This window comes from Physella acuta, unplaced genomic scaffold, assembly GCF_028476545.2.
Source record: "Physella acuta isolate Inbredline_101_S28 unplaced genomic scaffold, ASM2847654v3 ptg000462l, whole genome shotgun sequence".
Taxonomy (NCBI): domain Eukaryota; kingdom Metazoa; phylum Mollusca; class Gastropoda; family Physidae; genus Physella; species Physella acuta.
The window spans coordinates 293057-319875 of NW_026731981.1; the positions used below are offsets into that span (position 1 = coordinate 293057).

The 26819-nt window shown below is 33.5% G+C and overlaps 2 protein-coding genes across 3 annotated transcripts; one reads left to right on the forward strand and one right to left on the reverse strand.

Annotated features, from left to right (window-relative positions):
* Positions 1-6465: 6465 nt before the first annotated feature.
* LOC131943550 (perivitellin-2 67 kDa subunit-like) lies at positions 6466-10858 on the forward strand. 2 transcript variants are annotated; one of them, XM_059303729.1, is made up of 3 exons: positions 6466-6505; positions 8264-8515; positions 9258-10858. In XM_059303729.1, exons 2-3 carry the CDS (start codon positions 8273-8275, stop codon positions 10743-10745), a joined length of 1731 nt encoding a protein of 576 aa, XP_059159712.1. In that variant the 5' UTR covers positions 6466-6505; positions 8264-8272; the 3' UTR covers positions 10746-10858. The 2 variants fall into 2 exon arrangements, with proteins under 2 accessions (XP_059159712.1, XP_059159713.1); XM_059303730.1 differs by lacking the exon at positions 6466-6505 and adding an exon at positions 6626-6671.
* Positions 10859-20578: 9720 nt separating this feature from the next.
* LOC131943575 (lectin BRA-3-like) lies at positions 20579-25603 on the reverse strand. The gene is made up of 6 exons (XM_059303779.1): positions 25519-25603; positions 23136-23229; positions 21619-22026; positions 21176-21220; positions 21014-21052; positions 20579-20651 (listed from the first exon to the last, which is right to left on the reverse strand). Exons 2-5 carry the CDS (start codon positions 23179-23181, stop codon positions 21030-21032), a joined length of 522 nt encoding a protein of 173 aa, XP_059159762.1. The 5' UTR covers positions 23182-23229; positions 25519-25603; the 3' UTR covers positions 20579-20651; positions 21014-21029.
* Between the last annotated feature and the right edge of the window lie 1216 nt (positions 25604-26819).

The window sequence follows — 26819 nt, forward strand, 5'->3', positions numbered from 1 at the left end:
ATTTTTACGTGTTTTGAATTTTTAAATTCAAGATAAACTATTGAAAATAATTTTTGAAATAATTAATAATATTAATTCATTAATCCATTCCAAGTTTTGGAAACACTTCCGCCAGGGAGAGATTAAATTTTCCAAACTAAATGAATTTTTGTGATCATGATTCCCATTGATAAAAAAACATGGCGGCTGCTTGTTTCTTGACTTGGCTTCAACATTTTAAACTCATCATGAGCTCCCAATATGCAACAAATATACAAAATTTCAAGTCTATTGTGTACGTACGGTTGGGAAGTAATGTATTTGCATTCAATTCTGACAGAAAAGTTTTGTGGCGGTAAGTAAATTAATTAAATTATTTTTTAAAGTTAATGTAAGACCTAGCAAGCCTAACCCCAGGGGACATTACTCCTACTGAACGATTTGGTAAACAGTAAACACTTATCTAGACCATCTAGTAACTAGTTCGATGACAGAATATTACAGAAAATAGATCTAAAATCTAAATCTACCTGATCCTAAATATATAATATATGTAGGCCTATATCTACTTTATTAACTATACTGATCCCTCTAAATAAAAAGTCACTGTACAGTGATTAGATTTAGATTCTACTAGATTCTCTAGATCTAGATTGATTCAGATTGAATTCTAGATAGAGATTTTAGATTCTAGTGTGTGTTTGTAGAGTAGAGAGCTAGTTGTAAGTTATCTAATCTATCTAGTTACTCTAGTCTAGTATTACCTATCTCAGTCTGTCTAGTATAGTGGGGTCTAAGCTAAGGCAAGGCCTAACAGAAAAGATGTGTAGAGCTGTAAATGTAGACTGTAGAGTTCACTAGTGTAATAGAGAGTGACTGTAGCATTGCTAGTGTGAGTTGTAAAACAATCTACACAGTAATTTAGAAATTTTGTCTAGGACTTAGTGTCAGTAAATATTGTAACATACACTTATTACTCTAGCCCACAATCTATATCTAGTATGGAATGTAGCAAAATGTATCTAGAATCTATATCCACTTATTTAGTAGGCCTTGTACCCTGGTTATTAGATCTAGAGTTTAGATTTAGTAATATAATCTAGGCTTAATGTTCAATATATATTGACCTAAAGTATTTATAGATTTAATGGCTAGTTTTAGTTTCAATTGTATTCAAAATTTTGATTATGTATAAAAATGTAAACTATAATTATAATTATAATAGAAAATTCTGAGTAGAAATATTGTGTGTACATCTATTTTTCAGATTACCTGAATTAAATCACTGCATATAGACCGCAAGAAAGAAGCCTACACAAGTTCCAGGAAACCTCAACCAAGACTATCAACAAAACATGAAATCAAATTGTGTGTTATAATGAAGATTTCATCTAAGACTGCAATTTATGAAGAACAATATTTGATGCAAGAAAAAAATCCCCTGTAATTACTGGAAAGTAATAAATCAAATACCTTTACCTTTAAATATTAAATAAATGATAAATTTATTTACTAAATATTGAATTTTTCTCATTCATTTTATGTTGAATTTTTTTTTATTGTATTTGTAATGTTAGTTTATGAAAATATTGTAAACAATAGTGAGAGTTGTATGGTAGTAAAGCTCCAGTCTTAAACCTGTTGATCCATGGATCTGACAACATAGAGTTCACCTACTTTTGTGACCTTGGCATGGGAAGGGATGATTTGGTCAGCCATATGCCCATCCACATTTACTTTCACTAATGTGAGTTAGGTACCCATCACTGCTGGGTGCACTCAGGGACTTTTTACTGACTTAAACCTCAATTCAACTTAAGACTTTGGGTTAGCAGTAATGGCAGTCTAGCGCCAGTGTATTTTGCTTTAAATAAAATTTGCAAGTTAAACACAGTTTAGCTTCCTCAATCACTACAGCTTTCCAAAATCACTTAACTAACACACACAAAGAACGTATTAAAACAACACTCAATACAAATAACACGAATCTTAACACTTGATAGAAGATTTATTTAGGATATATCAATATATATTTTTACAATGACCTACAAATACTAAATTGGGATTCATTGGTCAAGCAGTAGAGCACACAATTGCTAATTCCAGAGAAGTGGTTTGAGGGCTTGAGTACATTCAGGGTAACTGGTTTGAGATACTGACTTTAAGTGTTGACCACACAACTGTTTTATTAGCCTAAGTAAAAAAAAAAAAAACAAGACAATATTTTTTTTTATTTTTGCAAGTGGAACATGCTTCATCTGTGGAGAAATATTTTCATTAACAGTAAAAATAAATATTAAATAGTGTACACAGACACTAAAAATACATGCTTAAACAATGTAATATACATTAGTAGTCATTAGGCCTATTTAGTCATATTTGATTATTCTGAGTGATATAGTCAGAATACTGTAATTATAGAATATTTAATTTCTACTAAGTAGGCATTGTAAACAGTATGAATATCTAGAATCTAGCTATATAGATCAATTGAAGTTGCCGTTTTTTTTTTTAAATCTTGAAATTAAATTTTCAATGTTAAATTAAAAGCTCAATGACAGTAATACAAAGCCAAACAAAGCTTATTATAATAAAACTAATTAGGCCCTAATTAATAGTAATTATTAGATTAATCCAATTTTTAGGCCCACTTTGGGCTTAAATCAAATTTGGAATTTCAAGAGCTACTACTAGATATAGAATTTTATCTAGTAATACTGGTACACTATAACTTGTCTATATATATAACTATAACTATCTCTACGAGGACTAACTGCTAAGCAGACGACTAATTAGTAATTACGGTTATTAGGTCTAGCCTACTGTCACCGCGTAATATCTAGTTTATCTACTTCTAGATCAAGTACTAAAAGAAAAAGTACTAGGAAAAGGAATTATTTTTAAAAATATGCCATTGATTTAAAATAGGGGCCTATTTATCAAAATTAATAAAGGCAAAGTCTGGTAATCTATCGTTTTGGGTACGTAAAATCGCCCGCGGCTATTAATGTACGAAAACGTTACCTCATTGTCAAGGCTGTAATAGAAGTATATTGTGATATGTTTGTGTCAAATATTATAGATAAATGAATAATAAACCCAAATCAATGGCTAAATATATCAATATAGGCCAGAAATTAACTTTAAACAGCAGTGTCTGCAAGCAAGATATGCTATTAAACAGCAGCCATTTGTAAAATAGAGTGACTTCAGCCTGAATCTCGCGCTATAAGTCTATAAAAATAAAACTTTAACAAGATGGCTGCTATAGTAAATGAGCATGGTTGCATCTGTTGGAAACATCGCTGGTGTTCATTTATTACTGAAAAGTTTTAATTCAATTGTTTAAAAACAGGTACATAAATGAAACAAGGAAACATTTTTGTATTTTTCAAAACATAAATCCTCCTCAAAATGTGAAATAATTATTAAAATGTAAGGAGTCACCTGTTTTTCACATTACTAGTTACGGGCGATTTAACTTACCCAAAACGATAGATTACCCAAAGTCTTTATTACTAAATAGACATAATTTAAATTAGGGGCCTATAGGCCTAACTAACTATAATAATATGATTAATACATAGGGCCAAACTACTAATTTAATCAGGCCTAAACTTACTAAGCAAAAGAAAGTCTAAAGAAAAACTTATGGGCCTAAATTCAAAAGTTAAGTCTAACCAAAGGTTTCTGTTTTACAAAATGTTCGTAGATCTGTAATATATACTAGATCTAGATCTAGATCTATATAGATCTAGGTCTAACTAAAATAAGGCATAGATCAGAGATCTAGACATCTAGATCTAAATAAAATACTTAGACCCTAGATCTAGTAAATAAATAATAATACTATTTGACGATTTGTTAGGCCTATATCAGACTATCTAGTCTATATCTATCTACTGTTTATAACTTAGACTTAGTGTATGCTGTATGACGTATTATTAATATTATTAATATTAATTAGTACTTAGTACTAAGTTAGTACACTAAAAAAGTAGAATCTAATTACTAAAGTTCTTTACTTCTTTAGACTAGGTCACTTGACTTTGTGTCACTACGTCTTCTTTGGTAAAGAATCTTAAGTTCTTTACTCTTCTTTATTAAAATCTTTAGACTACGGTCTATTTCTAGATCAAAATAAATTAAATTCTGATTCTAAAACTTGAGTTTGTTTTGAAGCCAAAAGCGAAAGTAGCTTTCCTAACTTAAAAAAAAAAGATTTAATAAAAATATTTAGATTTGGTTTTAAAAAACGCCAACCGGCAAGATTCCATTTGGACTCCACTTCAACACCCTAATACGATTACATTATCTTCTTTATACTTCGTATACGAGAAAGTAAAAATGGAATATTGTTTTTCTATACTTTGCCGTTTACAATCAGAATGCTTAGAATAAATTGCTAAATTCGATTCAACTTTTACACTCCGTGCCCTTTTGAGTAATTCTGTTAAAAATAAATTTCAGCAGATATTCAGTGTGATGGAAGACATCTGCCACATCACATGGGGCAGTGCTGTTGTTGCTACGCTTGAGTTATTCTTGCCGATGTTGCAGTGAAACTACATTACAGAAACATTGTGCAGAGATAATATCTGATTTAATTATTCTACTGTTCAGCTCAACCAAAGCGTATTTTGTAATCAGACACCGATTATGCAGGGTCACGAAAAACACGTGCTATCACCTGATACACGAATTAGTCATATGCTAGGAAATCTTTTCTGTGTTATTTCATTTGTCTTTGAGATCATTTTTCATAAGATAATTTGTCCTCATATCATTTGTTAATGAGATATTCTTCTGGGATACTTGGTCTAAGTTCGTTTGTCCTGAGATCCCTTGTCCTGTCGCCAATAAAACACAAGAGTGAACACCAGCAGATTTGTAATATTTAATCATTTTTAACGCTTTACAGTCAACTAGGTGGGCTATGTTAAAACACATTGACACATATTTTTGCGCTGAAATGCATTGAAAACGCGCATAAAAATCATACCCAATTAAACCTATTACGAACTGCAACATGTTGAAAGCGCTTACACCAGTCACGTAGTTCACAATTGCCACTTGAGAGAAACAGCCACTGAGTGAGAAAAATAATAGAGAATGAAAGAGACATTTAGTAACGGCGTAGCCTATTTCACTATGTCATTTAAGGGGAAGGCTCCGGTAAAAAATCTTTTTTAATACTGGTTAGAAAACAACTTTTTCTTTACAGCTTTATTAAGATACATCCGCATATGCTTTTCCACTAAAAAAATTGGTGAAAAAATCTTGGTAACTATGACAACGGCGGCCATTTGGAAAAATTAATCCCTTCGTAGGTTTTCCACCATTCATAAAATATTACATTTTAAGCCCAATAAACAATTAAGTCATAATCTTCTTCCATATTTTGGGACACTCAGCTAAAAATTATCTTCAAATTAATTTTTTATGAATTTTCAAATTGTGGGTCCATTAAAAACACTAGTTTTAATGCCCCAAAATTCCCCAAAATTAAGTGTTTTGAACGGACAGTTTTTTTTACCGGAGCCTTCCCCCTTAATACTACAGAGACGTATATTAAAGAAAAAGAATGTTCGCTTAGATTTGACAAAACCAATGATAAATTCCGAAGTCGGGTTCAAGCTGGATTTCTCTTCCAAAAAATGTACTGCTCGGATACAATGTAAATCATTCCCCAACAAAAGCAATAGTAGTGTGACAGGTGTCAGTAACTACGTTTTTCTCTTAGCAGGGTCCTGATGAATATAAACTTGTTTTTTTTTTCGAAGCTTTTAAATTAACTGACCATAGGCTGTTTTCCTAACGGAACCCAGGTGTTTTTGTTTATTTAATCGAGAAAAATATATTGCAACTTACCAATCATTAATGTGAGTTTCTATTCATATTTCTTTTAATTATTATAATCTGTAAAAGTATTTTATAAAAAAGAACGTTTAGCTACATTGACGACATACTTATATTGTTCTAATTCTAAGCACATTAAACTTTATAGATTTTATTAGAACGGTAATATGAGAAAAAGTTTAGAACATTAAGCTCACGTGGCAATTAGTGATTATTTTAAATTCGTTTCTAATTTTAGCGCTTACGGTAATTGGTAGAATACGGTTGGACATTCGTGTGAACGTGTTCAACGTTTCCGTACAAAAGCAATAGCTAAGTTATTCATACGGGTCGCCTTAATACGCTTCATGCGATACCATTTTAAAATGTAAAATGTCTGCTGGTATGCATAAAATAAAATGTTTTATCAAACTAATGTATCTCAACACCCCGATCTGTTGCGAAATTCTAATACGGTTGAGTCGAGTTAGACAAAAGTATAATAGAATTGGCTTTAATCTCTGAAACATGTCTCTAAAATTTCATTGCGGCGGAACGTCTATTCGTATTATTTTAAGATAAAATTAACATAATTAACAGCATTGAATCATATATAAAGACCTGTATTTTTCTATAGTCTGAATATCGGCAGACATCACTTCCCTTGTGGTGACAAGATTTCAACTGGGTACGTTGCGTACAGCACATTCAATTTATTTTAACCTTACGTTCTTCATATGTTATGTTTTCAGACGAATGTCAGATGTTTTAATGTTTTCAGTTGTTACTTTATTTTTCTATAGTCTAAATATCGGCAGACATCATTTCCCTTGTGGTGACAAGATTTCAACTGGGTAGGCCTACGTTGCGTACAGCACATTCATTTTATTTTAACCTTACGTTCTTCATATGTTATGTTTTCAGACGAATTTCAGATGTTTTAATGTTTTCAGTTGTTACTTTGTTTTTCTATAGTCTGAATATCGGCAGACATCATTTCCCTCGTGTTGACAAGATTTCAACTTGTTACGTTGCGTATAGTATATTCATTATATTTTAACCTTACGTTCTTCATATGTTTTCAGACGAATGTCAGATGTTTTAATGTTTTCAGTTGTTTCTAATCATGTTCATTTTTAGAGGACTAATGGTTAGTAGATTCTAAGTGTCTAAGTGTTTATTACTTTGTGTTGAGAACAGTAGTTATATTTGTATTAACCTATATGTTAGTTAAGCGTCATTTAAAATATCACAAACTAAAATGCTAATTACGACGTCGTTAAAACTTAAATTATTTACAAGACATTTTTGTTGTTTAATTAACTTCAATTTTTGTAGACAGTGGCAGTATCATTATTTGCAGAGTGCGGTCCGAACCTTGTGACAACATTCAGTAAGGGTGTGGGGGTGTGGGGGGAGTGGTGGGGGAGGACACCAAGGCAATAAAAATAATTTTGCCAAAAAAGCTTATTTGATAACAGATTAGGATTCGTTATTCGGGTTTGAACTTCCGTTTTAATTTTTCTCTCTTATCCCCTGGTAGTCTTAAGTCTACATTTTCTTCATTGCCATTTGGTCTCTAAAAAATGCTTTTGTTTTTAATTTATTATCAAATATGTAATCTATATTTATAATGCTAAATTTGACCGCATGTCCTAGCCTAAACCGAAAGACTCTTGCTCGAATCCAGGTACAAGTCAGTAGAATGTCCTTGAGTGCAACCAGCTCTGATAGGTACCTAACTCATTTTATGAAAGTAAATTCGACCTGGCAAAGTGCAGACCATAACTTCCCTTCATATGTCGAAGCCAAGAAACATATTAACTGAAGAGGATTCTTTCCTTTACTTATATATATATATATATATATATATATATATATATATATATATATATATATATATATATATATATATATATATATCCTACATACAGTACTTGTATTGTTCGTACCCTTGTAAAAACATTCTGAGGGGTATGTGTAACACCAAGATACTAAAAATCCTTTTTATTATGTAAAAAAACAGTTATGGACACATTTGATTATATGTTAAAACACGAACATAATTTTGTAAAGATTATTCTAGGTATGCCCAACATAAGGTTTGAATGCTTCATTCTCACATGATTTCTGATCGAAATAAAATTCATCTTTCGAGGCCTTTAAAAAATAAGCACATACAAATATAGTTCTTCTATTAAAGGTTTAGGTGATTGAACAATATTTAAAGGAGTATTTTAGATTAGGAAATCATGACACGAAAGGTGAAAATGTAACAATCGCTCACACAAAAACAATATTTGTTCATCTTTGAAAGCCTACTTATTCTAAACATCAGAATAATCAAGAGATTTTGCTCTAAAGAAAAATACAACAATGTACATTAAAGTGGAAAAAGTGTTTCTTTGTAGCTTTTTCTTCTACTTCTCCTATTTATGTTTTACAGCTTACAGTGATGTATAAGCACTTCCTGATATTGTTTGCTGTAGTGTTGTCGCTTGAAGCGGCTAAACAATGCACCAACTTACTTCCTGGACTGTCGAAAATAACCAAGGGTGCTGACATCACGAGATTTGACCTTTTGCCCATCGACTTTTCCGGTAATGACGGGATCAAGAGTCCCATCTTTCAACTGACATGCGACCAAGGCAAAACATGGAGGAGTCCTAAAGGCAAAACTTACGACATGCCTGATCAAGTAAGCCATGCAAAAAATAATATTATGGCCAAAACTCACTATTTACTTGCAGAACTTAAAAATGAATTATATTTTTAATCGAGATTTTTACTGTTTTATTTCTGCAACTACATTATGCAATTGTACATTTTTTTAAAAATATTAAATTGTCAACAAACTCATTTTATTAGTGTTGACTATACAGAAAATTAATTTTTAAAATTTTGGAAGGAATGCTAAACTAAATGCGTTTTACAGAACGCTAGCATAAGCCCCCTGACTAAACTCCAAATTTTCAAAATAACGAAAAAAAAATATACGATTTCGTCACTGACGCTTTGGTCACTTTCGAAAAAAATACAAAAACGGTATATATTATTTTGGGACGGAGTGGTCTAGCGGTAGAGAGCTGGACTGCTAACCCGTAAGTCTCGAGTTCGAATCCGGGTTCAAGTCAGTAGACCGTCCCTGAGTCCACCCAACTCTGATGGGTACCTAACTTATGTTAGGGAAAGTAAAGGCGGCTGGGCATAGTGCTGACCACACTATCTCTTCATATGCCGAGGTCACAGAAACAAGTGAACTCTACTTCACTTGCCCCATAGACCGTCAGGTTTGAAAGGGAAACTTTACTATATATTATTTTATTATAATTAAATAGCTGGCTATGAAATTGTTTTACATACTGCGGTAATGGTCATAAGACCCAAATTATTAATGATAAAATGGAAATGATTTATTTTTGTACGTATTATCTGAGCAGATTTGGCAAATCGATTCTGTCCCTGGAGGATATTTGTCATCTGAAGTCAGCACCTATACGTCCTACAATGAAGTCAGAGATTCCATGGGTGCTAATGCTGGACTAGAGGTAAACGCGAAAAAATACGCTTTCTCGGCAAGTTTTTCCTACAAGAAGATGCAAACTTCTATCACTAACAGCTCCAGATACTTATCTGACGTTACGTCATTTGCCGGGCAAACACGTGTAAACGTCAACCCACCACAAAACTTGGCGCTAGACAACTATGCTAAAACCTACATTGACACGACGCTGACTGGGACCTATGACAGTAATCCTAACGTTTATAACAAATTTATTGAGACTTACGGCACGCATTACTTTTCAACTGCTAGCTTTGGTGGTTACGTCCGTATGTTGTTTGAGATAACGAAAGAATATTTTTCAACCAAATCTGAAGTCGATATCGAGGCCAACGCCAAAGCGTCCTACATGCAAATGGTGTCTGTGAGTGCTGGGGGCTCAAGCTCCAATGTAAAAATTGACGAAACGTTTAAATCTAACTCAAAACAAACAATTAAATACTATGGTGGCGACACGAATCTCCTCAACAAAGCGGATGGTTTCTCACAATGGCAGCCGACTGTAGAAAATGACCCATGGCTTTATTCTAGTGTGTTGAAGCCCATCAGTGACCTGATTACAGACACAACAAAGAAGGCATCCATGGAAAAAGCCGTCAAAAATTATATGATAAGGAGCTACCTTGGCGAACTGGAATCCATCATTAACGGAGCTAGAGCCAAACTTGATAATACAATAACCACCGCATTCTTGAGCCGACTCCAAGATCTTAAGAACAGCAAGGAAGTCAGTGAAAGTGCCGTTGATGCTTTATCTAGGGATGTTGAAGAATATGTCAATATTCCTCCTTGGTTTTTAACCAACACCAAGCTCTGTATGCATTGGTGGGGAACAAATGACGCGACTCAGTGTTACGGGGGTGGCTATACTCCTGAATACCTGTGTGCTAAAGTCAACCAAATGACCGAACTCTACCACGACTGGACAGATTGGAGGATTGGTGGCTGTAAGATGAGATGGGCGATCTTTTCATCTGTGAACAATGCGCCGGAATGGATGAATCAAGTACAGATGTGCTATCAGTGGTACGCAGATGGCGACGCTAATCAGTGTGGAGGTGATGCGGGTAAAACTTATTGCGCTCCGATCAACCAATATACTACCGAATATTTTGATGACACAGGAAATCGCAATGGTGGATGTCAAATGCGATGGATGATTAAAGTCCCTAACAACGCCCCACTCTGGGCAAAAGGTGTCCACATGTGCTACAACTGGGCAGCAGAAGGGTTCGCTGGTCAATGTGGAGGCGCGCCTTTAAACCAGTGCGTCATTGCAAACACGTGGACTCAGTATTATCGTGACCATACAGACGACACTTGGGGCGGCTGCACGATGAGCTGGGGCTTAAAGACTTCCGTCTAACTTCAATTTAACATTAAACAAAAATATCGAATTAACACAGACGGAATGTTTCTTCAAGTTATGTAATCCTAACGAAAGAAGTTTAACCTTTAGGAAAAAATAAACTGGAATAATAGAAATGTTTGAGTATTGTTTCATTTTCGAATACTAATACTAATGTATGGATTTTCTTCCTCCATTCACTTATCATAAAATAATATTTTTACACAAAAAGATAGTTGGTATAAATTAATGGGACATAAAAACAGAAAGAAAAAGTGCACGAACCACTATACAAGCTATATCCTAACCATTAGTCGAATACGCCCAAATCACAACACAACACCTGAAATTACATCTTATATGCAAAACCTAAAATTTACCCAAATAACACGATTGACAACTTGTCGTTCATCTAACACTAAACATTTTTTCATAATACGGATATACCTGCTCAGGACTATCACACCCATTAGCCGGGCAGGCTACAAGGTAGCGAACTCCGACTAATTGCTTTTGTGTGTGCTGGAAGAGTCCACGAAGATGCCGGTTTGAACACTACATGTTGGTCTGTAATATCCCTTGGTTTTTTGAGAGACTTGTCTTCACTCCCACAAGGTGCGAGAACCCTTGTCTTACGGCCTGATACTTAGCTTGACCGTGCATAACCCAAAATTTACACCACTACAACACGATCGACAACTTGTCCTTCATCAAACTGTCTGTCTGTATGATTGTCTGTCTGTCTGTTGGCTAGTCGGTCTGTCTCTTACCTACCGCATTGCAGTCTTGCAAGTTTTAGACGTCCATGACTTGTGACCTAAACGCCTAGACTGCGCTTCACGGTACAACGCTCGAGTGCCCTTTGCGGGGTTAGATAAGGTACACCTCCCAGTGCGGATAGTACGATGTAGTCTAGGGCACGGGTTCCCAACCTGAAGGTCTTTCTGGGGGGTCGCCAACTGGTATACTAAACCTTAGTAATTTGAAACAAAACATAAATATTTAGAAGAATTTTTTTTAATTCGGCTTCATTAACATCACTGGAAATGTAATAGAGAAGAAACAAAGCGCATTGTACAAAGTTGTTCTCAGTCACGAATCTATGATATATTCAAAACTAAAACGTCATTTGAGACGAGTCATTCGGAACACGCCAAAAAATATATGGAGTTCTTTCGTAGGTACGAAGCTAGTTGCAAACGCCAGAAACTTGATCGAACAGGAAGTTTTCACCAGCATTAGTGCAAGCATCAAATGAAGTCGCGATAGAAAATGCCAAGCAAAAAAAAAAAACAATAGGAGAAAATCTCATCAAACGCTGCATGTACGTAAATGTTAAATAACACATTTTTATTGAAATTAAGCTTTCACCATTGTTTGCTTTTTAAGTTGATAAATCAACAGACGTGAGTTCGTGTTCGCAGTTGCTGGTCTGTGTCTATATTCATGCGGATGATAGCAAAGAAAAGTTACTCTTTTGTGAAGATAGCATGGAGAAAATAAATACCTTTTTTTAAACTGGATGATTAAAATGGGTTACAACGGCTGTGGGGGTTTGTACGGATGGTGCGCCATCTATGTTTAGCTCAAAATCGGGCTTTCAGAACACAGAAAGATTTAGCTCCCTAAGCACTGCCCTAACCAATCGACATCAAGAGTCCATTGCTAGTATAAGTAGTAAATTATATAAAATCTGGAGCCTTCAAAGAAAGAACTGAGCAAAAACATTCATATAGATCACGAGGTTCTGCTCTTCTACACTACAGTACGCTGGCTGTCAAACGATATGTTGTAAATTGTGTTTTTGATTTAAAATCTGAAATCAAATTGTTCTTGGGAGTGCAAAGGAAACAAGACTTTTTGGTATACTTAAAACGACATAGAGTGGTTGGAGAGAGTATCATACCTAGCAGATATGTTCGAACATCAAGATAAGCTTAACCTGAAGCTTCAGGGAAAATGAACGAATATTATAACTTTCCATGATAATCTCGGGGCATTTTTATCAAAGCTGCAAAATCGGTAAAGAAAACAAGTCTTGGAAATATTGTAAATTTGAGAAACTCTGCGGTGTGGTAGATGAATCTGAGTGTGAGATAACTAACATTTTGAAAGAAGCGATTTCTGGGCATCTTGAATAGGCTGTTGCTCGTAATTTTTAAACTCCACTAATTTCAAATAAAATTATACCACAAAAAAAAAAAACAGGATTTTTTTCCCTACACATTGACACCAATTTTGTGTCTCTAGCTTAATTAGAAGCTAAGATATGGCCTTTTAAAAATGTGTGGGCGTGGCTAAAACAGCTTGGACCTTCGTCATTCAAGTCAATCTTACGCAAGTAAATAAACCGGGAGTCATCTCCCCTAAACTTTCTCGAATATTCTTATATAAAACAACAGGGGGTGGGAACTCGGGCTATAGACATGATTTTTAATCCATTTTAAATACTTAAAGTTTTAAAAATAGAATAAAATCTCGTAGACAAAAGAATTGCACACCAAGTGAACGCCAAATAAAAAAGTGCATAATAGTGCGCAATATTATTATTACTTTAAAAATTTACATTAGTTTTTTGAGAAATCGGAAGTAGCGTAAATTATTACTTCCGATCAACGGAAATAACTCAAAATTTAACAGAAGGTAGAGAATTAGATCTTTGACTTACAAGGGAAATTTCATTTATCTATCTGAAATAGTACTCAAGTTATAGGCTTTTGAAAAATTCAAAGTAGAAAAAATACCACTTCCGGTTATCGGAAATTGCTCAAAAGTTGATACGCATCTACGATTTTGATAAAATACTTATATATGAAATTTCATAAATCTAGCTGTAACGGTACTCAAGTTATCGTGTTTACACACGGACAGACAGACAGACACACAGACATACGGACAGAATTGTAAAGCCCAGTTTTTCAGACTGGATTACGCATAAAACCTCTTAATTTTGGTAAATCTGGATTGATAATTTTTGCCCGATTAAAATAAGTCCTCTATACTTCGGATGTGATGAAGTACTGAGGTGTAATACGGTGAAAATAGTTTCAAGTGATTTTTGTGCACGATTACAATACTTTCTCTATACTTCGTATACACGAGAAAGTAAAAAGTTGGCACCGATGGTTTTTTCATTGCATCATCACGGATTCGCATTTTTCGAAAAATTAAAAAATTATAATTTTATTGCATCATCCCAGATTCGCATTTTTTGAAACATTAAAAAATTATAATTATGATAAAACTTGAATCTCTTGAAAACGAACTGTATCGCTATTTCACTGAGCTGAAAAAAGAAGAGTCTGCATTTACGCATTACCCATTCTCTTCTTCCCTTGATGTTGCCAGCATTCCCGATGAATTACAAGATGAATTCTTTTATTTGCAGAATGATTCCGAGTAAGATGAAAAACTGCAGACACAATTTTGGTATTCACCATTCATACCCAAACGTAAAATTGACTGACTTTTCGATAATATATTTTCAACACTATTCTTCGATTAAAAACAAAATTAAGATAATTATAATGACATAGGTTGGCGTTAACAAAAAATGTTTTTAATTAAAAACTTAACCACGAAGGTTTAGTGAATAGTATGCAATTATACTCATGCTATTAAAACAGTTATCAAGAGTAGTTCATATTGAAAGTGTACTAGAAAATCTTATTTTAGTGCTTACTCATTTCCATACTAATTTCGGCTTTTTAATTCTATGGGGGTCGCGGGTCACTTACTTTTTATAAAAGGGGTCGCCACTCGAAAAAGGTTGGGAACCACTGGTCTAGGGGAAGTAACGCCTATGACCGCCACGGTTAAGAACACGCCAGAAGGTAGTTTCAGTGTAGCTATAATCCGTGCTCCCTCGCGACAGCAACAGTGCCCGATATGGCAGTGTGTGGTTGAGTGGGGGGTTGCCTTCCTTGCACTCTCGGGTTTTGAACGTGTCCCCAACCCCACAGTCATGCTGAGTACCAGCTGGAAGGACCTAGGTGGAACTTAGGCAAGGATGGTGAGAACCTACGAATGAAAAACGACCAACATGTAGCGTATCAAACTGGCAACTTCTAAGCCAGTTGGTTGGAGTTCGTTACGTCAAAGCCTGACTGGCTATTGGAAGAAATACTACTGAGCAGTTTAATCCGTATTGTGTTAACCTTGTATATTACAGTGGTAGATGATGTCTCTCTCTGGTTGTCTCATTCTCTAGATTTCCAGTTTTTCTCTGATACTATCTTTGTGTCATTGTAGTCATGTGGCTATGCAAAAATGGCTTTAAAATATATGGAAGATGTGGGAGTTTTTAGCGTAATTTATTTCGATGTGTATTTGCTTTTAATTACTTATGTGGCATTCTCGTCTCGTTTTAGATTGGCGTTTTGGCTTTGACAATTTACTAATACGGGTTTGTGGGCGTACATCCACGCGAGAACACAGTCGACGGTTATAACTCCGTCGGTATTCGCAATACCACAATTTATTTTAAAAGATTTTTTGTTTTTATCATTATGTCTAGACCTAGACCTAGACCTAGACCTAGACCTAGACCTAGACCTAGACCTAGACCTAGACCTAGACCTAGACCTAGACCTAGACCTAGACCTAGACCTAGACCTAGACCTAGACCTAGACCTAGACCTAGAACTAGACCTAGACCTAGACCTAGACCTAGAACTAGACCTAGACCTGAGCCTGATCCTGGACTTAGACCCAGACCCAGAGTACAACAGGCACCTAACGTAGACGTATAATTAATTCGAGATAGCGTCAAACCAATAACTTCTATAAACTTAACATTTAACAAAGTAGAGACCCACGCGTATTTTAAATTCAGTTTTCCTGTATGAGCTGACTCGAAAACTAGCACGTGCAATATAATTTTTAAATAACAAAATAAAATTTAAAAAAAAACTATGGGTATTATGTATACTTGCTGAGCTGTAACATTCGAGATTGTTATCGTGTAAACGTGCGCCCATGAAGCCCGTATTAATAAGCTATTATAACCAATCTGCACTAAATTTGACAAATACATTTATTTCCAAATTAAGCATGTTGCAAGCTCCCACGTTTCTCACACGTTTTAAAGTTTTTAGCAAAAGGCCTAACTATTGACGACAGAGAAAGAAAAGGGAAATATAGGGAAGTAGATAGCCTTAGAGAGAGGATTTGTATTCCATTTTTCCACAAAACTACAGTTTGGTTACTTCACTTCTTTTTATCTTACAGATCTCAATGCGTGTTTTACCTTAATACCATCTCTTCACTTAAATATGTTAACATGGGGTGTCCAGGGCTCAATCCAAGGTCCTTTACTTTTTTTTTAAATGCATAAATGATCTTGCGACGCACATCAACGCAGGTTGGAGCAAGATGTTCGTGCAAGATACTTCAATAGATGCCGCTGTAGTCAGCGCAGATTCATTTGAGGATTAACTTCAAATATGTGCCAATCAGCTCGTTAAGGGGTTATGCTCCGTTTTTTTTTTAAAATATTTTTTACAGTTTAAGATCCAAAACCTTTTGAATGCTTTTACCACGTTTTGCACATGAAAGTAAGTGTTAAACAGCAAAACAAGGGTTGAAAACAATTTATCTTTAACAACATAGGAGCACATACGATGACATATCCTGGTAATAGCCATGTTGACGCCGCCGTTGAGAAAGATGCAACTGCTTCCATTCTTTTGAATTTCGCGTAACGATACATGAGCTAGAGCTTTATCAAAGTGTTAAAAAGTTAACTATCAGATTATATGATTTCACGGGGAGTGTTTCGAGTCGATATCTAAGAGTAACAAATTTTTACTTTCTCGTATAGACGAAGTATAGAATAAGTCTTGTCATCGTGCAAAAAAAAAATCGAGATTTTTACAAATCTCGACGTTTTACTCCTCACTGATACGGAAAAACATAATTTTGCAATCTTGTCCGTATGTCTGTGTGTCTGTCAGTGTGTCTGTCTGTCTGTGTGTAAACACGATAACTTGAGTACCGTTACAGCTAGGTTGATGACATTTCATATATAAGTATTTTATTAAAATCGTAGATCCTGATCAACTTTTGAGCGATTTCCGATAACTGGAAGTGGTACTTTTCCTATTATGAATTTTTAAAAAGCCTATAATTTGAGTACTATTTCAGATAGATAAATGTAATTTCACATGTAAGTAAAATGTCTAATTCTCTACCTTCTATCAAATTTTGAGTAATTTCCGTTGACCGGAAGTAGTAATTTACGCTATTTAATATTTCTAAAAAAACGCATGTAAATTTATAAAGTACTCATAATATTGCGCACTATTATGCACATTTTTAGGCGTTCACTTGGTGTGCAATTCTTTTTTTACGAGATTCCATCTATCTATCTATATACTACTAAAAGTCAAGTTTGTTTACATGTTTGAATATTTATTTGTTTTTTTGTTTGTTTGTTTGTTTGGCTGATTGAATACTGCAGAGAATCGGCGCTAGGTGTAGAGCTGTAAAATAGTATGTAGGTAGAGAACAATTTTTGTTTTCAGACAGACTGTTAATCACAAATTTATTTAAAGACGTTAATAAATGTATTGATTTATTCATAGGTAGATTAACCACATTAATTTTAAAATTTTCAAACAATGGCTTTATTTTGACTAAATAGTGACGTCACATAATTTGTTTACTTTTTTGTACAATTAAATGGCGGCTTCCATCATAGACTTTGTGACCCATTCAAAAGTTTAACGCGTTCTAAAACTAATTTTCTGTCGGCTATAACTTTAACAATACGTCCGTTTGCTGTATTTATTACGTTTCAACACTATTATCAAAGTTTTAACACTTATTTTTATTTTATAATACAATACATTTCTCTAGATCTACGGATCAGCTGTCGAAGGAAGAAAAAGTTATGAATCTAGAATTCTAGATTTAGATCTAAATCTAGATTCTAGGTCAGAAGACTTAACGTTAATTCTATATCTAGAATCTATTTCAGGCCTTAATTTTATATATATATATATCTTTTTTTAGCTTCAATGAACATCTTATTCGAGAATACATGGGATTTATCTATCTAGATCTAGTTTCTAGATCTAGATATAGTAGGATTACTCGCTAACTTGGAGGCGTGGTCGGTTGCTAACAACGGCGCCTGGACCGGACGCATGACTTCCGACCATTTTTAAGCCATGTTTACCACGAGCAAAATGGCGGGTTTTCACGTTATATAAACATGCTATAGGTGGCCTGGGCTAGATATACAAGAAAAGCATTTTAAAATTTGCTTTGGAGAATGAAGGCTAAATTTTGAAGTCGGTGTCATTAAAATTAATAGAACTTTTAAAAGGTCACCTGTAACGTCAGTATATGAAGGTATAGTGTGGTCAGGCCCATGCTCAACCAAAATCGGTGCTTTTAAAAGATCAAAACGTCTTTTTGAATGTGGGGGTCTGGTTATTTTGTGATGTCATAGCCGTGATGTCATTTATGGATTACCCCCGAAACCCACAGTCATCCAATGTATGACGCGGAAGTCTAGTTCTATTATAAAAAGTTTAAGTAATTAAAAATGGATTACAAATATTGTCTATGTCCTGAGTTGCCATCCCTCGTAGTTTTATATTAGAATATTCGAGAAAGTTTAGGGGAGATCACTCCCGTTTTTTTAAAATTTAAGAATATTCGAAAAAGTTTTGGGGAGTTCACTCCCGGTATTTTTTAAATTTTAAAACCGTTAGCCAGTTTCTCTTTATACAATTGTATATTAAAATGAGAGATTCTATCTCTCTCTAGTTGTCTCATTCTCTATATTTCAATTTGTTCTCTATTTCTGTCTTTGTGGGCTTAAAAAGACAGCAAGTGAAATTTCTAATCAGCATTTCGTTAAATTACCTAGAGAGGTGGACACCGACAATAAGAAATGTTCGGCCTGTGCAATAAACACTAATTTGAAAACATTCATAAAAGTGGCATCATAGGCTAACCTTAGCAATCAATACAAAATGCATGGCCGTTTTTGCTCAAAGCTACACTACTACGAAAGGTATGAAGTGAAGCTTTGCATTATGTTTAGGAGTTAAATTTAAGAATGTAATATTTTTATGTAACTGGTACTAAGTAAATTGATTTATAGCTCACACAGATTTATTATGCCTATGATAATGTGAGATATTAGTATCTTTTGGTGATCACCTCGTGATAATCTCGTGATACATTAGTTAATTAACTTGTTATTTGCTTGGAGACATAGATAATTAGGGATAAACACACAATGGGGGAGAGAAACTGGCACATATCCGACTATTGTGTGTGTGAGTGAGTGTGTGTGTGTGAGTATTTTGTATGTGTGTGTGGGTGTTTGTGTGTGTGTGTGCGTGTGTGCGTGCGCGTGTGTGTGTGTCTCTGTGTGTGTCTGTGTGTGTGCCTGTGTGTATGTGTGTGTGTGGGTGCGCGCGCGTGTGTGTGTGTCTGTGTCTGTGTGTGTATGTGTGTGTATGTGTGTGTGTATATGTGTGATGTGTGTGCGCGCGTGTGTGTGTCTGTGTGTGTATGTGTGTGTTTATGTGTGTATATGTGTGTATATGTGTGTGTGAGTGGACAGAGAAGATGTATCAACCTTTACAAATTTTGCGGGCGTCATAAATGAATGACCACTAAATAAGTGGATAGGGTATGGTTCTTGACGTGCATGCAGTGCCATCTGTTGTTAGTTAGGGGTGACAATTGGTTCGACCAGCAATGGCAATTGACCGCGAATTTTCAACGCCTGATAAAGCATATTAATCGTTCGGCCACACTGGCCATTACAATATTAACAATTTAAAGAGCCAATGTGTTTAGTTGAGTTCTGATCTGTCTAGAAAAATAAATTTCAATTTGCTAATTATATACTTTGTATATTTTGTATAAGTTGTGTGAATAAATACGTTGTAGCTAAAATTATTTCCATAATATAAACGTATTTTATCTACTGATATCATTTACTGGTAATAATTATCGAGTTATTTTACTTGAAATAAATTTTATTTAAACTCATCTAACATTACCCAATTAGTGAATTTTTTCTTATTAATATAAAATTAATAAAATACACAAAAAATAACTTCTAGAATTTTAAAGATAATTTACTTTCTCAGATGATAGAACATGCTATGTAACATTAGATTTTGTCTAAAGTTTAGCTAAATTAACAAATATTTTCAAAAATATGTCTGTTGACTTTAGAATTAGAAGTCTCTTCAAGCTCTAGCTCATCTTTTCCGTCATAGTTCCCGTCTAACGTAGCTATAACTTTATTGTGGCCATTAAGGAGTATGGACGTATTCTGCAAGTTCCATAAATAAATTATCTAAGGCTTTTTCACATACTCATTGGCTGTTCCTCAGATCTTTGCATCAGCCCACGTTGTTTAACACCCCCTTCTCATTCCCAGTTGTAAGACATATCATGGGCTGATAATTCAATGACCATTTGTTTTTCTTACAGCGCTACGGTAAACATAACTGTTTAGTAAATTTTGTTTTTTTATAATATTTTATTAAAACATATATATATATATATATATATATATATATATATATATATATATATATATATATATATATATATATATATATATATATATATGTTATATAATATAGCTTATGTTTTGTAAATTAAAATTTCTTTTCTTTTTAAAATAACAGTATATTTAAAAACAAACAATATCTATTATTGGTTTCGAAAAACTTTATTTAATGGACTCATTTTTCTATTAACACAGAATTTTTAAAATATAGATTTTTAAGGTAATCACATTTTACTTAAAAGAATTGAAAATTACAAAGGTATGCTTATGCCCTGATGAAAAAAGAAAAGTTTTAAAAATATTAAATTTCATGTCGTCCAACTTCATAGTTAAATAAATGTTGATTCCAATGATTTCCAGGGCAAGCACACATTCTTTTGGAAGAAATATCATAAAATAATAATTTTACATTTGTTTATTGACTAGTTATATATTTTATGTTTGAAAAATAGTTTAAAAATTTTAAATAACAGATACAATAGCATTAATTACAATGTTGTATTAATACAAGTAGGTTCAACTTTAAAAAAATTAAAATTATTTTGATACCAGTGAAATAGTAAATAAAAATTATTGTTGCAGACAACATTTGAAATAAATTCAAGAAGCACATTATGAAAAACAAACTATATGATTTAATTTTAATAATAATCTCACGGTTGCCCCAAACTCAAATCACAGTTACTAATTTAAATATTTGAAAACAAAAACTGCTCTGTACTGGATTTCAACATACCTCAGTGGTAGTCTCCCTAGCCTTTCTTGCATGGTTTTTCTAAAGTTCAATGCAATGTGATTAATGTTAGATGTTGAAAACTATTCCGGTTGTAATATTAGAAATTAACACCTAAAGTTATTGAAAATTCACTGAATGTAATCGAACTATTTGAAAACTTACTTGTCCTCCTGGTGGTGCTGGTAGTGTCTTGTGGTGTGGTAGTTTCTTTGAAACAATAACAAAATAGTTTCAATTAACACCGTTATTATTGTAAGCTAGAGCTTTTATGCTTTAGTTCAAATTCTAAATTTCATAACATATACAGAACTAAAAAAAAACGAATATACAAATCCAATATTTCATGTGTATGTATCCATTTCAAACTTATTCGGTTAATTATATGCATTGAGAATGTATAAAGCTATGTAAACAATGTGTAGATTTGCTTAATTTAATTTCAAAACACATGCTGAAAGTTTATCAAAACCTATTTTAAAATAACCGATAATCGAGTATATTAATTATTTTAGCTTAAAAAATATTATTTTACCAATATTTTTATTATTGTGTCAGGAACCCAATTTCCACTGTTTTGATATGTATCTACTTGTTTTTCGACTAACCTTCAGAATTAAGTGGTCCCATACAATATGAAGCAGCGGATGTAGTTCCACAATCAGTAGCATAGACTCTATTAGGTGGAGTATTCATATATCTAGCCACCAGGCAATCATTACTATCTGTATTTGTAGTCATGTCAACGATGTTCTGAAAGTCCACAGTGATTGGTTCACGTGTGTCGTCCCAAACAAACTGCCCTTCGTTTGCGATGTCTGTGGCGCCGACCCAGAGTATAGAGGTATCAGAGTTGACAAAAGCTGATATGTCAGCCATTGATCTAAAACTCATCACTGACAGGCCGTAGGAGGCGCAAATGTCCTGCGCAGTACTCCAGTTACCAAAATACGAACCAAGGTGATAGCATTGTCCATTGTAGATTTGGTATGTATTGTCTGGACACTGTACTTGAGCTGAAAAATAGCAGTCATTAAAAAAAAACAATAATATGTCCGCATCTTAACTGAAAGATACTGTCGAAAAATGAATTTTAAATGGCATCCAAAAGCGTCCCGCGACGCCCTATGACACTAGGAAGGTTGCTAAGGTGCGACGTCAATCACTTTTGAGGAGGGTGATCAACATTATCGTACGACACATCCAGAGGAATTTAGGCGGTGGTATGGACGAACCTACACCACAACAACTAAGATCCAAGAAATTTAGTGCCGAAATTATTTACATTTAAGTAACTTGAGTTCCATTTAACCGAAAATTGTAGGTTTGATATCTAGGAACAGTGGGTAGAGTAGATTGATAGGCCGTGCTGATATTTAAACGGATTCTCAGATAGCGACCTAAGCCATTATACATATATATATGTATATATATATATATATATATATATATATATATATATACAAATACATTATCAAATTGGAGAATACCAATGTAATTACTTATTTTGTGCATATGTACTATCTTGTTTTTAAATTGTTATTATAAATCTTTTAAGCGAGTGCTCAGCGAATGCGACATATTTTTAGCTTTATCGAATCTCTTTATAACACTTAATGTGTGTTTAGTATAGCCGAAAACAAAACAAAACCACGCACCATAAAGAATAAAATAATCGATCATCAGTGACACACAACTTACTGAAGCTGATCAATGTGTGTGTTACTAAACCATTGCCGGCATTAGGTAAGTCTACTAACCACAGTTGAAACTGATAAATGCTACTATTTTCACAGCCTAAATTGAAAAGCAGACACTCTTATAAGCATAAATGAAGATTGTTCTAACCTTCTAACCACTCGACATAAAAATGTTTCTTTAAGTATAGAAAAGCATATATATATATATATATATATATATATATATATATATATATATATATATATATATATATATATATATACATATATATATATATATATATATATATATATATATATATATACATATTATGTATTTATTTATATATATATATATATATATATATATATATATATATATATATATATATATATATATATATATATATATATATATATATATATAATATGACAACCATACTCACCTGAACACGACACAAATGCCGTGATCATAATGAAAACAACCAACATATTGAAAGTAGTTTCAAATCAAGTCTAGAGTACTTTAATCTTTATTTCCTAGTGGAATAAATAGCGTTTAATGCACGTTAAAAAATAATTAAAGTTAATAAAAAAAATCGAATAAAAACAAAGTTCAATGTTTCTTTTTTAAAAACAGTATCCGAGAATTTGATGTCTTGCTTAAAGTCTTCAATGAATGCGACCGAGTACTCACAAGTATTCAAGAGGCCCATTAAATTTTTTTAAATCATACACGGCGTAGTTAAAATTAATATGGTTATAAAATCCTGTCTGTCTGTTTTTGTTCGGACTTTACAAAAGATTGGATGTATTTGATGTTTTTAATACTTTCGGTAATTAAATAATAAATTTTGAAAAAAAAAGCAGAAACAATTTGGTTTTCACATGTAATGGCCACATACGCATTGGCATCCTGCTATTCGATAGGCTATCATAAATTTTATTGTACACATTGTAAGCGAAAGAAAAAAGGAAAACTTGATCATGGGGTTTAAATTTGCATTGTTATTTAAAAACTTGATCTGCAAAGTTTTGTAAACAAAAAACTATGATACGGGGCTGTCAGAAATCGATCACGGAGTTCCTGTACAGCCAATCAATGTTTGTCTTACGAAAATGAAACGTCGAATTATAACTTAAATAAACATGTAGCCTTAAACTCAACAAATTATTTTCAAACTCTCTGAATTCGCAACTTTAATAACAGTGATTCTAAAAGTATTAAATTTCTTATTAATTTTTAGGCTTAAGTTTTTATTTTTTATTATTTTTACGGTCGCTTTGATTGCAAAATCTCAAAAACTCGTCTTTAATGCATGTCAACAACATGATGAAAGGATTCTTGTCAACTCGGTTGCCTTGCCTCGATTTATGACTGATCACGTAGAGAACCCTCGATTAGATCAATTCGTACAACTGATTACAGTGACGTATTTTATCTTCTTTATTGGGTACAGTCTATAAGGCATTCATATCTGTTACACTGCTTGTTGTCTACAATTGAGAACAAACAGGAGAGTTCGAGCTAACTTCAGTAGTGTATTATTCTCAACAGAATACACCTTAGTTAACTTACTACCAGCGGCGTCGCGAGGCGGGGGCGGTGGCTGCGGACCGAACCGGGTGACATTATTTAGAGGGGTGACACCAAGACAGACAAATTGCATGATTTATAGAATGAATGATTTTGCCATTTCAATTAATGGTTGATCTGAGTTTTAAAAAATGTTAAGGAAATAATGACGATTGCGAAGTATTCATGCAAACAATAGAGAAAACAATACTACACCCATCTTTATTAACAATCGACTTTAAATAAACATCAGTTGAATTAAATGTGAACACTTGAAGGCTTTTTCGGATGGAGGAGGAGCGTGTGTGACACTAAATAGAAAACCTACACAAAAAAATGGGAGTGACACCATGAGGTGTCGCAACGTGTGACACCCGACCTAGCGACGCCACTGCTCACTACACAGGTGAGGTAAACATCCGCATGGTAAACAGACTCAACATTCATGGGACGTATATATATATATATATATATATATATATATATATATATATATATATATATATATATATATATATATATATATATATATATATATATATATATATATATATATATACATATATATGTGTGTGTGTAATACAGGGGACGTTAAATAAATTATTTTTTTTGCAATGTATATTATACTTTGCAAAAAAATAATTTTTCATTTTATCTTATACGCAAATTTAACTTTAAATGTGTGTATTAATTAAGTTTGTATTTTCAGCTGGTAAAAATGTAACACGAACTTTCTTTAACTTTGCTATATTTTTGAGAATTCGGAAGATAAAACGTGTTTTGCATCCGGCGTCAGTTTGCATTTGCCGTGTTCGCTTTAGTATTATAGTTTTCATCATAGGCTTGTGAGGATAATACAGATTTACAATAGTAATACTTCTTTCTTATATGTAGTTTCATTCGTGTAAGATGTTTTACTTATACATAGTACATAACATCTAATGACAATTTTATTTTTAACCTGAAAATGCAGATGTGCAATTAATTTTTTTTTTAAGATAAATTAAAAAGATTTTTTTTTTCGGTGTGGTTGGTTGAGGGGGTAGTGGCTTATAACTTGAACTGAAATAAAAGTGGGATAAAAGAAGAAAAATAATATAAGAATTATAAACAGCATGGATAACATGTAAAATGAGATTGTGGTATTAAAAAATACTGCTTTTCGAAACGGTGAATCCATTAACTATCAAATAGAAAAATAATAACTATCGGAGTTTTTAAAATAACAAAAAAAGTTGAAGTAAACGACATACCCAGGCAAGATGATGTCCACGTCTACTGCCCAAAACTACAACCTACACCGATGCAGGCTCCACCTTTTATTCCTTCTTTCTTAACCCACGCACGCTGCGTGGGCATCTGAGTATCATCCCACGCAAAAGTATTGACCACAGGGACTCCCACATACACTCATTTTTTTCTTCTAAACATCGTTTACGCATTGATCAATTAAACCCACGTTATTCTTGTGTTTGTGTGTACATTTTATTACCTACTCCTTTGTACAAAATCAGTGAAGCTATCACAAGCCACTGTTGTTCGCATGTACACGCCTAAAGCTGACGCAAAACAAAGCCTGTTACTTCAAAGTCAAAACCTAAGAATTATTGTCGCTTTATTACTAAATAATAGAATATTCAGTGATTTCGAAAGAAGTTAGGATATAAACATACTTCAAACTAATATTGATTCTCCGCATTCTTTGATGTACCGTTAATCGAGTTGTTTTTCAGCAACTTCAAAACAAACACACACACATCACACACACACACTTATATATATATATATATATATATATATATATATATATATATATATATATATATATATATATATATATATGTATATATATATATATATATATATATATATATATATATATATATGTGTGTGTGTGTGTGTGTATTATAATATTGGGTGACTTGAACTAAGTGGCGCAACGAGGTCGAGTGTCACCAATGCGGCTACCCACCCAAAAAAAAAGATAAAAAATAATTTTTATGTATATATTACATATATACTTGTAAGTTTGATTATATGCCGTGTAGCCTATATGTTTTCAAATATATATTTTTTATGTATTTTGTTTACCCCCCCCCCTCCACCCCATACATGGATTAACACAAAACTTATTACGATTCTCAACCAAACCGTATTCCTCAGGCATATTTTGCAACGTTTAATTGATCTAACCCCGCCCCCCCCCCCCCTCCCCCACCCCACGGTGATTGCTTTAAACTGTGCTTAGATAATACTAACGATTTGTTATCTATAGTCTGTTGTAAATACAGCTGGATGTTACATGTTTTCTATATCATTAGCTATTTTACGTCATGTTGTCACCCCCCCCCCCCCTACATCCTTGTCGGGATTTGTTAAGTGTGCTCTTAAAAGACTATTTAACTCTCTCTAATTAATCATTCAATTGGGTAGAATAATTGGGTAGAATTATCATTTTGCTGTATATATTTTGCTATTTTTTTTCTTGGTGTCACCCGCCTAACTGGTGTCACCCGGTGCGGTCCGCACCCCCGCTCCCCCCCCCCCCTTGCGA